This window comes from Diceros bicornis, chromosome 17 (assembly GCF_020826845.1).
Source record: "Diceros bicornis minor isolate mBicDic1 chromosome 17, mDicBic1.mat.cur, whole genome shotgun sequence".
NCBI classification, from domain to species: domain Eukaryota; kingdom Metazoa; phylum Chordata; class Mammalia; order Perissodactyla; family Rhinocerotidae; genus Diceros; species Diceros bicornis.
The window spans coordinates 12,642,684-12,653,557 of record NC_080756.1 but is presented as its reverse complement, the minus strand read 5'-3'; the positions used below and the strand labels follow the sequence as shown (position 1 = coordinate 12,653,557).

Genomic DNA, 10,874 nt, shown 5'->3' with positions numbered 1-10,874 from the left:
GTTTGGTTAAGAGTTTTTTCTCATCCTTCACAACAAGTTTTCCTGTAGCCAAATTTCTGGGTATCTGCTTTCCGGGTGCTTCTGACCTGACCATACCATGAGACTGGGAAGTTCTTTAACACAACACCAAATATCATTCTTGTTCTACAGAAGACAGCTCATCTTGCTCCCCCTCTGTCCATTGGTTTGCTCTTCACCCCTAGGTAGAGGGAGAATCACTGAAGTATTTTCTGAACAAGATGCATTGTAGCCTGGAATCTAGTGACATTCTGCTGCAGGCATCGTGGGGAAAGACCATAGTTGGCTAAGAAAAAAAGAGTCTATCTATCTTAAATAGGGACAAAGGTTTCTTTCTGTAGCATGACAGCTTTCTCGACTTCCCACTTACATTCTCCCATGTTCTGGAATCTTAGGACCTTCGGAAGTTCCAAGATCGAATCTCCCTGCAGCAATTTAGTTTAGAAAATAAAGCAACCCAGTAAAACAAATTAGAAATTTTTGTACAGTCCGCCCCTATCTAGAGTAAAATGGACGGTGTCGCCACGAAACTGCAACTCCCATGAAGCAATGAGAGGGAAAACGGAAGTCGCTATCCTTTGCTCCTCTGCACCTCGAGGTCCCATATTAGGCATATGTGCTCACGTTTAAATAATACAGTGTCCTGATAATAAAACTGGGGAGAGGAGAGTTTTGTAACTCAAATTCAAAATACTGTTTTCAAAGAGAACTCCTAACTCAAACACTTATCAACCACCTGACAGGCGCGCAAACCCATTGTTATTCCCTTCGGGAAGCCCTGCCCCTGGGGGAGGGCAATACAGCGGAAGTGACGACACCAAGCGCTCCCTTAAATAGCCGTAGGCGGGGCCCTGGCGCTCTCTCGGCCTTAGCGCCATTTTTCTGGGTGAGTTTGAGTGCTGCTTGTCTTCGGGTGCCGCGTACAATCCATTAACATCTGGTCTGTGCGTTTATCATCGTTACAGCAAACTAACTGTAGTCTTTTCTTCTTTGCCCATAGAAACCTCCGCGCCATGAGAGCCAAGGTAAGCAGTCGCTGGCAGTGAGCTGAGACTGTAGGAGTTGGCAGTTACCGGGGAGACCCGGGAAAGGGAAGTCCGCCATGGTTCCCAAACTGCAGGGTTCTCAGGGGTGCCCAAGACCCAGTGGGAGAGGAAGGATAGTTTGGGGAGAAGCAGAGGAGGTGATGGGTAAGTGCTGTGGGGAGAGAGGGCAGAAGTAGCGCACGCGGGTTCGGGGTTTATGTTGGGTTGGGCGTCCGAATTTTTGATGAGATGACTGCGACTAAATCCTCATACTTGGTCAACAACCGGCCCGGTTCTAAATAATGCTCTTCATATCCCTACCTAAATCTGTTAATAAAATTAATTATCTCTTGTTTTATTTTCTGCCTTTGGTTGTGATTGGTTGCCAGTGGAGGAAGAAGCGAATGCGCAGGTATGTTGAGACTTGGCCGGCACGGGAGGAGGGAAGTGGGGCACGACTTGGACAAAACTTGGGAGGAACATTTGGTTTAGAAATCTAAAAGAACTTTGGGTGAAAAACGTTAACGAGCATTGGCTTGCGAGAGCCAGGGACAATGGCACTGTTGTGCTTGTTCATTTTGCCAGCCCGGGTGTTGTATGCACACTTAAGAGGGGAGGGAAAGACTGAACTCGGGTTTGTGGGCAGGAGGTGTATTCCCGTGTCTGCTTTTCAGGCTGAAGCGCAAAAGAAGAAAGATGAGACAGAGGTCCAAGTAAACCGCTAGCTTGTGCACCCATGGACGCCACAAGAGCAGAAATAAGGAAAGCCAGAGGCCGGGGACGCTGGTACAACTTGTTGGACTGCATGCCTACTGTCTAGAACTTGTCACAGTGGATCTAGAACATCCATCGCCACCTGATCGCCGGGACCACCTTTAAGAGACCCACCTTGCTCATACCAAAACAGTCCCTTTTGGTCCTTTGCCCTGGGCCTGTGACGTTCTGGACTAGTTCTGTTCTGACTTGTGGCTGAATGTAACACGTGTACAATAAATCATCTCTTTTGCTGTCCTAGCTGAAGAAAAAGTCTTGTCTATTCTGTGGCTTTTATGGTTCCGTTGGCTGGGGATTCTGTATCGATGCAGTCGGCCCTGTGCTGTAGAGAGCAGCAAGCAAACTACATGGGCTAAACCCGGGGGCGTGGGCCCCGCCCCTCGGGGCTGGTGGAGTATTGGGTGGGAAAGGGTGTAGTACACCCCAGGGGACGGGTTTCAAGGTGGTCGCGGGCAATTTAGGGGCAAACGGTGGTTTGCGCCGCCTGGTCCATCGTCTAGCCTTACATTACTAAGTCAAGTCTTTGGGTCCTACTGTGCTGTTGGGTCGGGTTGCCATGGTGACACGCAAAGCTTGCTGGGAGCTTCCTACAGCTAGGCGCGCAAGTACTTCACACACCGTAGAGTATAGTTCCGGGTCTGGTGGCTAGAGCGACACTTCCGCAGGAAGCGGAAGGGCGATTGGGTAGGCGGCTCTTTGTCGAAGCTACAGGACCGGCAGGCGGCAGCAGCAACTACGGCGGCGGCGGCAGGTGAGGGAGGCGGGAGACTTAGGTGGAGGCCGCGCCCGGAGGGGAGGAGTCGGGGCCGGGCCAGCGGCTGGACTCGGCCGGGCTACACAAGGCCCCCCAGGGCCGAGCTAGTTCTTCGTCACGCCCCATGGCCGATCCCCTTTTCTGAGTGACCCCGCTTCGCGAGCAAACGCCAGCTCCGTGACGTCACAGCCCTGCCCATCCCCTCAGCTTGATGTCACCTGGAGTCCCCTTCCCCGCTTCACTTGGTGCTCGCTCAGCGTCCTGTTCGCCTGCCCCACGGCTGAGCTACGGCGGCACTGCACAGAACCGGCCAAGCTAGAAGACTTGCTGCGGGAAACTCCTAGGACTTTTTTCGTAAACTCGGGGGTGTTGCGAGGCGTCATAATCGCCGCCCCCAAGTGTACTCTGCCATCCCACTGCACTGTCAGGCGCTCTCCTTGCACGGCTCCCCATTCGGAGTTCCTAACCCCAACCCTAGGCCGGGCTCTGATCCCCACATCCTCCTTCATCTTGAGGCAGGGCGCCCCTCACCTTTTGTTCACTCAGGATTGGTTTTCCAACCCATCTTCCTAGGCTCTCCAAATTAGTTCTATCCCTGACTCTTACTGGCAGCTTCTCCCTTTGACAGGTGACTTTCAGTTTGAACCCTAAGGAAATCCTGAAGTGCCCAGAGCTCTTGCCGTTTTGTCAGACTTCTGTCTTGTAACAACCACTCCATAGTCCTTCATTCTTACCCCTTCTCCCACCCAAGTCTCTGTTTTTTTCCTGTTCAGAACCCAGCAGTGATGTGGAGGTGGAGACCCACAGGAGCCCCGGACTTCACCTGAGCTACCTCAGGTATCGAACAACCCTGGGAGAGTTGGGTGGGGAGGAGTACAGTACCATATCTAATTATCTGAGTCTGGTGGGACTTGCGACATGGGTCAGGCTTGAGTAGATGGCATTTATTTTTCACCAGTTCATTTCCCTTTTAGAAGTTTGTATTTTCTCTCTTACCACTCTTTTCCTTATTTTTCTTATTCTGGGACTAGCCCCCTTCGGAGTAAGAGAACCCTTCTTGTACAGATTATCTTGTAACTGTGGCCTCTGGTCTGCTTGGTTCACTGTAGGGAGATCTAAAGGCAAAGTCAAGGCAGTGGAGTGGCTGGGGGGAGATCAAGGCCAAAGAAATTGGAAAGATTCCCTTATGCTCACGGGGAAACAATATGAAGTTTTCCTATTTGAACAGCAGGGGGAGCCTGAACTCTGTCTAGGAAAGGCTTAGGAGGTCAGACACGTGGGGACTCCCAGTCTTGTTGGGGGTGGGTGGGGAGAAGGGAGGGCTAGAACCAGGGCAGTGGGCTGACATTCCAGAGCTCTCTTGGGAAAGAGAAGCCTTAAAAAGCTTTTATAGAGTTTATAAATAAAGAAGATCTTTAATGGGGTGAGGAGGAATGGTGTGCTTTGATGTCAGTGGGATCTTCTCAGGGAGGGGGGGTATAGAATGAGGAAAGAAATGTCACTTATTCCTATGAAATTAACTTCTTCTTCCCGGCGTTGACCTTACCACAGATGGTTTTATCCTTTGGGAATCAATAAGTGGAGATTCCAGCTGTACAACTCTTCCCTTGAAATGGAGGGGAAGGGGCTGACCAAACTGGGGTTGAGAGTGGTGGTGAGCTAGGAGAGAACACTGAAATATGACAAGTTTGGGGACTTCCCTTAAGCTGGTGACACCAGTCTCTTCACTTAGGATTTCCTGGGGTCTAGAGATCTGATACTTCACAGAGCCCTCACCAGGATCCCATGGAAGAGGGGTTAAGGAAGTTTTGTCACCAGTATCCCATTGTCCACAGCCCTAATAACTCACTAGCCCATCTTGGCCACTATTCCCAGTCTCCTCCTAGCCTATTCAGACATCAATAGCAGTCTTTTTTGTGTGTGTGTGAGGGAGATCAGCCCTGAGCTAACATGTGTGCTAATCCTCCTCTTTTTGCTGAGGAAGACCGGCTCTGAGCTAACATATATTGCCAATCCTCCTCCTTTTTTTCTTCCCCAAAGCCCCAGTAGATAGTTGTATGTCATAGTTGCACATCCTTCTAGTTGCTGTATGTGGGACGCGGCCTCAGCATGGCCGGAGAAGCAGTGCGTCCGTGCGTGCCCGGGATCCGAACCCGGGCCACCAGTAGCAGAGCGCGCGCACTTAACCGCTAAGCCACGGGGCCGTCCCAATAGCAGTCTTAGTTTTGCTTCCACAACTTGAATAAGGTCAGTTCAGAAGGGGGAATAAAATCCAACACTATTCTCTCCCTGCCCCCTCCTTGGCCTGTCAACATTAGTGAGATGAGGTGGCTTCACCCCAGCTCCCTCCCTCCACTGTTAGCCAGGCAAGTGTGAATCATTCTGACCCAGGCCAGGTGCACAAGGGCCTGGGCAGGACTTCTCAGAAGCTGGCCAGTCCAGGAAGAATTCTCATCCCTTAGATTCTCCATTTCCAAAGCCATTGCCCCTCTGCCCTGCCTCTTGCTGGACTGCCTGCTCTATAGTCAGGAAGAGTGTGGCCTCTCTGGAGGATTCCTGTTTGACACAGTTCTCCTCTCTCCTAGTGGTCACCAAGGGTGGCAAGAAAAGGAAGAAAGCCCTGAGTTGGAGGGGACCAGGATGCCTGATCGGGACAGCTATGCCAACGGCACTGGGAGCAGCAGTGGAGGCCCTGGAGGTGGTGGCACCGAGGAAGCCAGTGGGACAGGGGCAGGCAGTGGTGGGGCCAGCTCAGATGCCATCTGCAGAGACTTCCTGAGGAATGTATGCAAGCGAGGCAAGCGTTGCCGCTATCGCCATCCAGATATGAGTGAGGTATCCAACTTGGGAGTGAGCAAAAATGAGTTCATCTTCTGCCATGACTTCCAGAACAAGGAGTGTAGTCGCCCAAACTGCCGATTCATCCATGGCTCCAAGGAGGATGAGGATGGCTATAAGAAGACGGGAGAGCTTCCCCCTCGGCTGAGGCAGAAAGTGGCAGCTGGCCTGGGCCTTTCACCAGCTGACCTACCAAATGGCAAGGAGGAGGTCCCTATCTGCCGTGACTTTCTCAAGGGTGACTGTCAGAGAGGAGCCAAGTGCAAGTTCCGTCACCTGCAGCGGGATTTTGAGTTTGATGCTCGGGGTGGAGGAGGAACTGGTGGGGGGGGATCAACAGGCCCAGTCCCCCCAGGACGACGTCATGATCTCTATGATATCTACGACCTCCCTGACAGGGGCTTTGAGGACCATGAACCAGGCCCCAAGCGCCGGCGAGGTGGATGCTGCCCCCCAGATGGCCCCCATTTTGAATCATATGAATATAGCCTGGCTCCACCCCGAGGGGTGGAGTGCAGACTACTAGAGGAGGAGAACGCCATGCTCAGGAAGCGGGTAGAGGAGCTCAAGAAGCAGGTTAGCAACCTCCTGGCCACCAATGAGGTACTGCTGGAACAAAACGCTCAGTTCCGCAATCAGGCCAAGGTCATGACCCTGAGCTCCACTGCACCAGCGACTGAGCAGACTCTGGCCCCCACCGTGGGCACTGTCGCCACTTTTAACCATGGCATTGCCCAGACTCACACTACTCTCAGCAGCCAGGCTCTACAGCCTCGACCCGTGTCCCAGCAAGAACTGGTGGCCCCTGCTGGAGCTCCAGCTGCTCCCCCAACTAATGCTGCACCTCCTGCTGCTCCACCACCCCCACCCCCACACTTGAACCCAGAGATCACACCACTGTCAGCTGCTCTGGCTCAAACAATTGCCCAGGGAATGGCACCCCCACCTGTCTCCATGGCTCCTGTGGCTGTATCTGTGGCTCCTGTGGCCCCTGTGGCTGTATCGATGGCCCAACCTTTGGCAGGAATCACAATGAGCCACACCACCACTCCCATGGTGACTTACCCCATCGCTTCCCAGAGCATGCGTATCACAGCCATGCCACACTGATGGGCCTAATGGACACTACCCTGGAATAGCCTCCCAGGGCTGGGCTTGAGGGGCCCTTACTCACCCACTCGCCTAGCCCTCCCAGGCCCTGTCTGAAGGGCTCACTCAAGAACTAGGACAAGAGACTACAAGGAGTTTGCTTCTGAGAAAGGGTTGGGCTGGTGTGTTGTGTCTCACCTCCCCTGTATGAGGGTCCTCTTGTCCATCTTCCTTCAAGCCTCACAGAGGGGGCTTGCATGGGAGTACAGACTGAAGCCAGCAGAGAGCAAGGACTGACTAAAGGGCTGTATGTCTGCTGATGGGAAGTTGGGGACATCCCTGGTATTGTCCTCTCTTCTGCACAGCACAGGTTCCAGCACTGGCTTTGGAAGAAAAAAATACCCTGCCCAGAGGGAAAGTCAGGAAAGATTGGGAAGTGGGTGGCCAGGAGGGAAGGCCTAACAGGAGCCTTCAGACAATTTGGGGCCTAGTTGAGTTGGACAATATAGGAACTGCTCCCAGGCCCGTGGGAAGGCGGGGACCATAGTACTCCAGCCCAAAGAATAGGGGAGCGTTCATTACCTTGACTTTGCCTGGAAATCTATAGGGCAGGGCCCACCACCTTCCAAAGAAATAAAAAAACAATTATTTTTAACAAATGGAGGCAGTGAAAACTTGCTTAGGTATTCTGTGTGAATATGGGAGCAGTAAATAGATCTCATGCCAAAATGGGATAAAGACCCCACCCTCACATAGCTTGGGTAAGGTTGGAGGGAAGCCAGTGAAGAAGGGTAGGGACCCAGAACAAGACCAAATGGGGCTTTGGGGAAGGCACTTTGTGGGGTAAAAGCATTGGAGCCACCCAGTCTAGTTTAAAAATAGTCCCATCTGTTCTGGTTTCTATGTGCATGTACTATTCCCAGGTTGCCTTAGTAACCAGGGCTCCTAGGGTCATTTAGGGGGGCAGGTACTAAGGAGGGTAGAGGTTCTGGGAAATGGGAATGAGATATGTATTGACAGATCCTTCTCCTATTCAAACAGAGCAGGGCAGTTGGTGATTGTTCTCTGAGTTGTTGATGGGGGTTAATGTCCCTCCTGCCCCATCCGTTCCTCAGTAACCAATGCCTTAAGCCTTCAAGGCTTGGGAGGTGCTGGGAAAAGGAGAGTTCTTCTGGGGACACAAGCCTCAGAGTTCATCCCTTTCTTCCCTCTGCCTCCACGTAGGACCACAGAAGTTTTAAATCTGGTTAAGAGTCAGTAAGGCCTAGGGCCCCAATAGCCAAACCTCAGTTCCTCCTCAGCTCATGGCTGATGTAGGGGAAACAACTCAGGTGTCTAGTCTAATGGGACAGTGGATTTGGGGGTAGAGAAAGTGATCCTGGGTTATTCTCCCCCCATCATGTTTCCTGCTACCTCTTGCTCTCGTCTGGTTGATCACTCAGGTTACACCTGGGGTTGGAGATGGGCTGGCTAGGTCAAGGCTGGTCATTAAAAAAAAAAAGAATGGGCCTAAAGACTAAAAATGGGCAAATACTGAAGTATTGTTTGTGGATTTTAGAAACCACACATTGATAAGCTTAATGTTGGTTTTCTGGCACAATTTTGCATTATTAAAGAGATGGTTTATGAGCATTTAGAGACAAATGTGATCATAGATACCAACATGAACTCATCCCAGCCAAATGCTGACTGACTTTATTTTCTCTTTGCCAAGTATCTCTGAAGAGGTAGATCTGGGAAACTGCAGACATTGTGTGTCCTTTATTAAGGTATTCCAGCTAAAGACCACCAGGAATAGACCTGTAGTTGAACAAGTTGTGTTTATTGCTCCTTGCAGTGGTGGAGAGAGCATGCCCTGGGGAACCGTGGTATTTCAGCAAGAGGCTGTTAGAAAGAACTTGTAGGACTTGGCCTTTGGTTAAGTGATTTGGGGGAAGGTTCAAGGAAGTGGGGCTTCACTCTGGATTGGGTGCTGTCAGGGAAGCAGGGATAATTCTGTGATTGGGTGTCTTTATCTTATCTAGAAAAAGGGCTGACTAAAGTGAAGCTGAAGCTGCAATTGCTAATGAAGCGGAAATCACTCGTTAGCTGGCAGAGGGGGATGTTTGCTGTTTTTTGGTTTGCATACTGACCTTGTTTTGTGCTTAAACAAAATCGTGCAGAGGTTTTTTTGCCTCACTTCATCACAGTCACTGAGTGCACTTCTCTGATAGTGGTGTTGTGTGAAATTGTTTGAGTCCAACAAGAGAGCACCATTTCTTAGCTGTGATCGCAGGTCAGCCCCCAACAACTCTGAAGCCTGGATGTTCCCAGATCAGGAGTTGCTTTCCTCTCTCTCACCTGCTAAGTCATTGCAGATAAGAGAATAATTACGGGTCAGTTAATAGTAGAGTTTGGTGGAATCAAAACTGAACATTTGTGCCTACTAACTATTAATTAGTGCATTCATGTTAGAGAAGTCTCTTGTGATATACATAAGGGCTATGTTTTATTTAAAAAAAAAAAAAAACTTATAAGAAAAGCCCTGTTATCAACAGTAACAGAGAAGCACTAGGTGATACTGAAAGTGTCTGTAACTTGGGTCAACTAAATTAATCCAAGGGGTCAATTTGGATCAATTTTGATTGACCCTCCCTCTAAAAAATTGCTTGAACCTGGCTGAGGAACAAATGCAGAGATCTGCATTAGCAGTAATTCACATGAGAACAACACGGGACTTCCAGTTGGCTACCAAAAATTAAAATCTTAGTCCTCATAATATGTCAGTTCATAAAAATTAAGAGCCTGCTATGTTCTAGGCACCTTTCTAGGAGCTCTGTTAAGGTAACCAAACCATAGTCATGCATTGTAAATATAGCAGTTCTACCGTGTCTGTCTGCGTGGAACCATTCCTAAAGTATTCTGTGTTCTTCTCAATGTAATTTTTAAAGAAGGCCATTGACAAACCAGTGGAATAGGTGAGCAAAATTGACAAGCGAAGACTGACGGGAGACCCAATAGATGTCTTCAAATATTTGAATGGCTGCCCAATAGAGAAAAGGTCCTGTCTTGCTGCCTGGGAAATACACAGGGAGTTGTAGAATAACAGCTAACATTTATTGAGTACTCAGTACAAGACAGGGCACTGTGCTGGGCACTTTACATGCAATATCTCATTGACACGATGGGTACTATTTTTGTACCTGTTTTGCAGAGGAGAAAGCAGGCTTAAAGAGAGTAATCAGCCCAGGGTTCCACAACTAGTAAGGAATGGAGCCAGGAATCTATTCGGGCGGTCTGACTCCAGACTTGGCATAAGAAAGTTCTAAGGATAGAGCCATCCAACAATGGGACCACTGCTTTGCAGTAACTTGCAAGGAATAATACAGAGGAAATTTCCTCAAATCCTGTTGCCCCTTCCATCTTGGAGAGTGAGCTGGGACCAGATTACCACGTCCAACCCTCTGCCTCCCCTAGGAGGCAATTGTAGTTTACATATAAGTGCAGATTGCAAATCCAGGAAGTCTTGGTACTCTCCTCGCTTAGACACTTCCTCTAACAAATGGCCATCCTTTTTCCTGTTACCCACTTACTGCTTATCACCACCAGGTGGCACCTGGGCAGCAGAATTGTCAATGGGCGGGGACCCATCCTGTTTACTTGTTCTCTGGTGCCTGCATTGCAGTTGCTAATCCTGTGGCTCCTGGGTCCCAGCTGGGAAGAGACCTTCCTGAGGATGAGCTTTCATCCTCCATATACCATCTTCAGTAGGAGGGTCTGATGAGCGAGATGGGGTGAGAAAGGGGAGGAGTTTGGAAAGGAACCTCTATAGGTCACCCTCTCCATCCCCCAGTCTAAGGGACCCCCCTCCCCCTACTCCAGTGCTTTGCAAATTTCAGTTTATAGAGAGGTTTCCCTTTAAAGAATTTCATCCATTTTCCTCCTATAGTTCTGCTTCATCAGTTGGTGAGCAGATCACTTTTATCTCCTCCAAACTCCTTGAGCTCCTTTTCTGCCTGCTCACCTCTGAGAATATGGATGACACAGGAGGCAGATAGAAAATTGTTCTTTATACAGTTCTGCAAACTGAATGAAGCAGCCTAGAGACTGTTAGCCTCAGGGAAGTAGAGAAAGGGAAGTGAGAAAATTTGAGAGGAAGGCTGGGCAGCGATAGGTTTTAAGCAGCTTTGATGAAACACAGCCTGATGAAATCCATGCCCTGCAGAGCCAGATAAAACTTATCAGCTGCCGACCTAGTCTCTCCCCAGCAGTAACCCTGGTTTGCCTGCTGTGTCAAACAGAATAACACAAGTCCCACATATACTGCATTAAAAGGTGATCATATTATGACCAACCCTTCCCTCCTGGACTTCCAGTTAGTCTAGTTTCTAAGTCTC

General features: G+C 49.8%; 1 protein-coding gene across 2 annotated transcripts; it reads left to right on the top strand.

The window, feature by feature from the left end:
• Nucleotides 1-930: 930 nt before the first annotated feature.
• Nucleotides 931-8,407, top strand: ZC3H10 (zinc finger CCCH-type containing 10). Of its 2 annotated transcripts, none has more exons than XM_058557961.1 (5): nucleotides 931-1,043; nucleotides 1,433-1,455; nucleotides 1,718-2,568; nucleotides 3,345-3,408; nucleotides 5,157-8,407. In XM_058557961.1, exon 5 carries the CDS (start codon nucleotides 5,212-5,214, stop codon nucleotides 6,517-6,519), a length of 1,308 nt encoding a protein of 435 aa, XP_058413944.1. In that variant the 5' UTR covers nucleotides 931-1,043; nucleotides 1,433-1,455; nucleotides 1,718-2,568; nucleotides 3,345-3,408; nucleotides 5,157-5,211; the 3' UTR covers nucleotides 6,520-8,407. The 2 variants fall into 2 exon arrangements, with proteins under 2 accessions (XP_058413944.1, XP_058413945.1); XM_058557962.1 differs by lacking the exon at nucleotides 931-1,043 and adding an exon at nucleotides 1,050-1,208.
• Nucleotides 8,408-10,874: the final 2,467 nt, after the last annotated feature.

What these genes read in the sequence shown, in the direction of transcription:
- ZC3H10 (XM_058557961.1), top strand. Translation starts at nt 5,212, where the DNA reads ATGCCTGATCGGGACAGCTATGCCAACGGCACTGGGAGCAGCAGTGGA.